The sequence below is a fragment of the Pteropus vampyrus genome, unplaced genomic scaffold (assembly GCF_000151845.1).
Source record: "Pteropus vampyrus isolate Shadow unplaced genomic scaffold, Pvam_2.0 Scaffold177, whole genome shotgun sequence".
Taxonomy (NCBI): Eukaryota; Metazoa; Chordata; class Mammalia; order Chiroptera; family Pteropodidae; genus Pteropus; species Pteropus vampyrus.
Genome location: NW_011888958.1, coordinates 2,536,793 through 2,543,708, shown reverse-complemented (window position 1 = coordinate 2,543,708; position 6,916 = coordinate 2,536,793). Strand labels below are relative to the sequence as shown.

General features: G+C 47.6%; 1 protein-coding gene across 5 annotated transcripts in view; it reads right to left on the bottom strand.

Moving 5' to 3' along the window:
- Positions 1-3,832: 3,832 nt before the first annotated feature.
- ZFYVE1 (zinc finger FYVE-type containing 1) overlaps positions 3,833-6,916 on the bottom strand; it is a 45,923-nt gene continuing 42,839 nt past the window's right edge. For all 5 annotated transcript variants that reach the window (XM_011370914.2, XM_011370915.2, XM_023537022.1 and 2 more), the window contains one exon: positions 3,833-5,510. In XM_011370914.2, coding sequence (XP_011369216.1) covers positions 5,278-5,510 — 233 coding nt within the window. In that variant the 3' untranslated portion in view covers positions 3,833-5,277. The remainder of the gene's footprint in view (positions 5,511-6,916) is intronic.

Sequence of the window (6,916 nt, the reverse complement as noted above, 5' to 3'; positions counted from 1 at the left end):
TACCTTTGTCACCTGCTGTGTGTGTTCCAGGAACCTGACCTCTATGGACTACCTCACTGGCTCTGTAGCCCCGGGGGTTCAGCTGGTGGGACATACAGCAGGAAAGGAAAGGGCAGAAGAGTTAGGTGGGATTGTTAATCCCTGGCCCCCCTCCTGCTGGGCTTTGCGGGGCTGTGGCCATGTTCCTCCACCCAAGGCCAGGGCTTCTGTTGGAACATAGCTCTCTCTGGGTTCCAGTAACTTCTCTCCATTTGCCCTTTTAGATCTAGCTGGTAATTGCACCTCACTGTTGCTAGCCCAGGATGCTTCACCAGTTAAACTCATCAGTTACCTCCTTGAACTTTACATCTGTTTCCTGCCAAAACTAGTACAACTTAATGTACAGGGAACCAAATCCAAAAAAAAAACAAACCAAGAATGATTGGTCACCTCATAAATGAGCTATGCTATAATAAATATTTTTAGTGCCTCATTTTATAAAGAACTTTCCAGGACACAAATGTTTCACTCATCTTACTTGATCCTTATAACAGCCCATAAATGAAGCAGGACAGTAGTAGTAATATAAAAATTATTAACATTTTATAGGTAGAGAAGTCTGAGCAGAGATATTGAGTGACTTGGCCTCCAGTCAGTCACAGACCTTGTCATGTAGAGAGCTGGGACTTGGAACCAGAACACTTGAGGTCACCTCCAGTCACTGACAATATTTAAATATCACAACTAGTACTATGGGGAAATCAGGAAGTGGCTCAGTGCAAGGGTAAACATGCGATGCTAACATTTCATGACAATCACCAGGTAAATTTTTCTGGCACCAATTTGTTAATTACCAAAGTTCTTATGTGTTTAATCATTCAAATCTTGTCCCTGTATCTATGTAACCCTGGCATACTGACTTGTACATTGGTCCCAGGAAACACTTATACGATGGAAGGGGCCAGGTGGCCAATTTCACTGGAGTCTTTGGGATTAACTTTGCTGACATGCCCCTGCTTGAGAGCAAAAAGCATAATAAATGCTGAGCCATGACCCTAACATCCACTCATACTCTTTATCACCTCAAGGTCTAAGTTATCACAATGTACAAGGTCATTCATTACAGTATCTGCAATTTGGAATCGCTGGTACTACACATCTAATGCAGCACTTTCTCCACAGTTCTGTACTATTTCAGTGGAGCCGAAAGCCCACAGTTGGCTACTCAACCCAACTTTGATCTCCCCAAACAGTGGAGACATTCTGACTACTCGAGAATACCAGGTGGGTTTGACATGTATGGCCCTCTCCCCATTTGCCTTCTTAACTCCAACTGTGCTTAAGTTTCTGGTTAGGAAAATACAGTTATCAAAAAATCATGTTAAATTTTCCTTAGGCTTTAAAGGTGGGGGGGAGGGGCTTTCAAAACTTTTAATTTAAATTTAGCAATTTGTTCTTGGTCTCTGGTTAGCAGTCACTGCTCCTAACATTTGGTCTAGATTGTACAAAAAGTGGTTAAACTTAGCTAAGTTGATTTTAAACATTTTGGCCTGTTTGCTTATTAACACAGTGTTCCTAGAGATTATTAGTACATTGCAGTCTCAAAGCATTTTTCACTTGCAGGTCTGTTGAGGCATTTTGTCCTGTCCCCCAGGTGACAGTGAAAGATAGAAAATGAGCAGGCAATGGTGGCAGCAGCACTGAGCTATGATAAACCTTTTGTTAAGTGGCCTGGTGTCTGCTTGCTTGTAGCCTTCTAAACAGATGAGAGAACAATGGCACATATTGGTTATCAAAAGTGCCCACAGATAAACACCTGCCTCACAATCCATCTTGCTGTGTAGCCACCCTAGATAGAATTCAGCTGGCCAACATGCCCTGTTGGGGTAGTGAGCTTCCTCAGTGTCCCCCACCAAGGGTCCCTGGAAGTGTCCTTTGAGACCAAGTAGGCCAAGTTAGCCCTGCTTACCTGTCAGCCCTAGATCTGTGCTGGTCTAAAACTCTCACATAATGGTCTCCGAAAACACCTGCAGGCTAAACTCAGTTTCTTCTTCCAATTCTTCATTTGTCTATGTTGCTAAAAGCCTCTGGGTCCACTCCTTTAAGTCTGCCTCTCTAGGTCTCCCCCTGCACGGCCACTGCCACGGGAATAATCTTCCTAAAAGATCTGTGTTCCAGTGGTTTCTTGGTCACGTATAACATCCAGTTGCCCCATCTCCACCTGCCGCTAGGTGCTCTCAGGACACAAATGTTTCAAGTTCCTCCCTCATCAGATCTCTGCTCAAACTTTCCTTCACTCCTTTTCATCTGAAAAGTCCAACTGTTAAGTCTCAGCTTCACAAACCAGAGGAATTAAACCCAAGAGATGTGTAAGGACCCCACCAGGCCCCATTATTTAGGAGACCAATTAGTTCAACCACCAGCTTTACAGACCTAGCTCTCAGATATGTTCAATAACTCTCTCTTCCACCTATGAGCAAGTCTTTTAAACCATAAGGTTATTAAAGCCTCTGCGTAACACCTGCCTAAAAGGGTGAGGACTAATCTGTGCTATAAGCTGTCAGGATAGTGGGTACTCCCAGTTGGGGGAGGGACTAGTATTTCTGGGGTGCTGGTTGATTATATGTTCAGTTTCAGTAAATTAATCAAGCTGAAATGTGAATGTATGATACAGATCAATGGTTTAAGCTTTTGTCTTCATCCTGTATTTAGCTGGCTTTCCCCCCATAGTTGAGGCTGGGACCGTATGTATAGGGTAAGGAGAACCTCCTGTTACTCTGACGCTGAGCTCCCTTCCTTCTGTTGGTCTGACTGGTGTAAGGAAGGAAGTTTCTAAGACTTCTGCCTCATTCCTGTGGTCGGGCAGACTCGAGCTCAGGGGTGCCCCTGCACAGCGACTGGACAAATGGCCAGGTCTGACGCGGCCCGCCACCACACACATCTCTCCTCAAATCCTCCCCATCCAGCCCTTACCCAAGAAACAGAAGATCAGGGCAAAAGCAACAGGCGCAGGAAAGAGAGACAAGGGAAAAGAAGATGGGGCAAAGGGAAGGGACAAAGACGAGAGTGTCAATGGCCACAAGAATGAGAGAGAGTAGAGAACAGACACAAGAGTTGAACAGACAAGGCAGGGCAGGGCAATGAAGACAGGAGTGACAGATACAAAGACAGAAAAAGTTTCCCCAGTGTTTCCACAGGTCACTAGTAACACCTGGTCTCTTCTGTGAGAGAAGATTCCCCGGGGACTGTGATCCCACAGCTACTGGAGTGAAACCCTGAGAACACAAGCTGTTAAGCAGCCGCTATCACAGCACCACGCAGCACCCAACACAGCTGCCCTACTCGGGGCCAGGCTGGCATCGCTCAGCCTGGGCTGCGACTCCATGCTCCGCCCCCCATGGCACCCCCACTCCACAACAGCCTCGTCTCACACCCTCTGTGGAAAGCTCTGGTGAACAGCCCAAGTACAAGAGAACAGCAGGGTCAGTGAGCACACGTGGAGCCCTCTAACCACTAGAAAGTGTTCTCTATCAGTTAACACTCAGTCAAGGAACATCCAGAGTTCCTGGTCCCAGGAGGCAAACTGAGCTGGGGCATGCTAGCTATCCAAAGCCTGGGGGAAACATCCTGTTGCAATGAGATTAAAACCCATGATAATGTTTTGTGGTATTTGGCAGAGCTTTTTGAATTCTTGTTAAGAGTAATAAACTGAGGTATTTACAGGTAAAATACGACCACCCTAGAAACATGCCTCACTTGTATTCTGCTTTGAAAGCCACCAGCTACTTTCCCATCAATTAGAAAGAGGGAGCAAGACTTACTGGTGGAATTAAAGGAAAGAGCACAGTCCACATTCAGAAGGAAGATTCCTTTATAATGGCGAATTTGATGATACACAGTACGAGAGTGGGCCTCCGTCACTGGGCCACAGGAGGCAGTAAGGGGGCAGGTCTGAGGACCAACACATTCCAGGGCTCACGTCACACTGACACGCCAGGAATGACTGCCACGTACCTCCCTGCAGCTCAGCGCCCCCAACAGTTCAGTCAAGAACTATGTTGCTTTTAATTCTTCTGTTTTGGCCATTGAAGATAAAATCCACCATGATGATAGGATTTCAGCACAATAGTCTCTTTCCAGTCATGATAGATACAGATGTCCCAGCTCTTGATGAGAAGCAAAAGTTCGTTTAACTTCTCTTGCAAGGACCAGAGAGAATTTTTTCTTAATGATTTGTTGAAATATTTATATATACTTAAAAAAAAAAACAAAAAAAACTAACAGTCCATTCTGTGCTCTGTTTCCCTGGAAGATTTCTCATGATCACCCCTCCAATAGCTAGAAGAGTCATGTGTCTGGGAACAAAGAATTAAGACACTTCAAAACAAGCAATAAAAATCCTAGTGCAACACTCAGAAGCAGATGGTGGGCTCAGGGGTCGGAGGGGGAGGGAAGCAGGTGCTCTATTTGGGAGCAGGGTACAGCCTTCGGGAAAGCCAAGTGGATGCACAGACAGAAGCAGCAACAAGCAGAAAACACTGCCGGAGAAGGCCCATTTCCTTCTGAGCTCTCCCCAGGAACGAGGATGTCACATCACCTGCACTTTGACCTCTCAGGGCTGAGGACCCTATCCCTCACCCTCCACCACTCCGGTGACCTGCACACTAAGCTGAGTGGTCTCCAACTATAACGGGCTTAGGCCAAGAACTGGAATCCAGCTCTGGTGGGCCCAGGTAGATCCCCTTCAGGCTATTCCAAGCAAGCACCTAGGAAGCTCACTGCCCCAGGCAGCCAAGAGGCATAAAGGGAAAAGGCAAGGAAAAAGAGGTTTCAAAGGCTTGGAAAGAAGGTGACCAGCAATGCAGTGGCTTTGGACATGGCTCGGTTTTGGGGAAGACCTGCTGCCACTGCCACCTTATCCCTGTGCTGGGGACAGACTTACGGTAAGTCCTCATAACCAGCAGCAGCCTTAATATACTCCACATTCCTTTCGTATGTCTATATGGGCATGTATTTATTATTTTTAACTGAAATAAATGCAATGGATTCGGGTTCATTCCCCTTTGCTATAAGCTGCTCAGTCTCCTGCCCTCAGGGGTTTATGCCTTCGGGCCTGCTGCCAGGCTCACCCCAGCTTGCCATCTGCCCTTCCCCACACCATGGGGAAGCAGCCCCAGGATGAGCAGAGAGGATACACACCACAACAGGTGACCAGTAGGAGGGCCTACCTCAATGAGACTTCTGTTTCTAACCCTGAGAACCTAAGGAATTGTGAAGGACTTGGAGAGGGAGCTGGGGTTAAAGGTCACCGGGCTTTTTATTGCAGTTAAAGCAGACTCGGACAGGATGGTCCCAGCCTCGAGAAGGGACAGCCCGGCGGTCATGGGAGCACTCGTCACAGAATCCCTGTCCACAGGCCCGGCAGTGGTGTTTGGAAAGCTTGATGCTGAACTCCTTCCGACAGTTGTGGCAGTGCAGGATCTCGTGGTCAGGCACCCAGTACGCCGGCCTGGCCGCATCCTTTACTAGACCTGCAGCAGAGAAGGAAACATGTTGGGCGGGGCACACAGAACCCAACACCCCAAGACCCACCGGGCAGGAAGGCATCCATCCTCAGACACTCCACTGGCTCACAATCCAACTGCACACAGAATCACCTATGGGCCTTTAAAACGTGCAGACACCTGGTCTTCACCCCATGCCACCCAGGCCAGAATCTTTGGGGCTGAAATTTGTGTCTCTATTAAGCTTTCCAGGTGACCCTAAAGTGCAGCTGCATTAAGAGCTGCTGGAATAACGGTAAAAAGTCTGACTTTGGAGTCAGGATGTATCTTCATTCAAATCCTAGTTCCACTGAGCACGAGTTAATTGGCAGCTGCAGGATTAAGAGAGGTGACTTCTCAGGGCCTTGGCTTCCTTCTACCCTTCAAGCGTAGTTATGGGGATTACAAGAAATAATGTGTCTAACGCACTGGCCTGGGAAGCAACAGCAGATGAGCACTGGTGAACATAGTTGGCGGGCTCTCTGTGCCAAGGACAGCCCCTGCCTCTCCCATTACCTGTGAGAGCAGATGCAACCTGAGCTTCTAGCCTGGGTAGATCTATCTATTCCTATACCCTGGGGTCAAAAGCTTATCATCTATTCATTTTATGAGCTCCAGTGATTCTGTTAGAAGCACTTTTCATCACCACCAACCCAGGAGTCCTTGGGCTCTCCCCTACAAAGGGAGACACCCCAGCCCAGATGCCCCTGCCTAAGCCATCCGCACACTGGTGCATTTCCCTTCCTCTCCTTCTTCTCCTCCAGGTTACAAGTATCCCTCAGAACCAGAAGTGAGTCGCTATCTCAAATCCTAAATAAATAAAAGCTTGGCCGGTGTGGTGGATTAGACAGCCACGAATTCTGACACTCCCGCCCCTCCCTCGAATCTAGGCAGGCTCTGTGCCTACCGGGAACTTCGGCAGAACTGACCATTTCCAGGCCCAGGCCTTATAAGACTGGAAGCTTCTACCTCTTGTCTTTTGAAACATTAGCTGTTAGAGCCCTGAGCCGCCACGTAAAGAAGTCCAACTGCCACTGGAAAAGCCACATTGGAGAGATGTGGTGAATACACGGAGACAGTCGGGAGCTCTCCTGAACCCAGACCTCCAGGCATCCCTGCCAAAGCCCAGCATGTAACTGAGGTTGGCTTGGCACCTTGAGACTAGTCCAGCTGCCACACTGGAATGTCAGGTAATAACTCCAGGCAATGCCACCTGTAGCAGAATAACGACCCTTCCTTCCTGACTTAAAGTTGTGAGACATGATGAAATGGTGGTTGTTTTAAGCCTTTACATTTTCAGGTAGTTTGTTATGCAGCAATAGGTGCATGAGGATGGCCTCCACAGATACACACAAAACCCCTGAGGTAAGTGTAAGTAAGCAAATATCCATCAG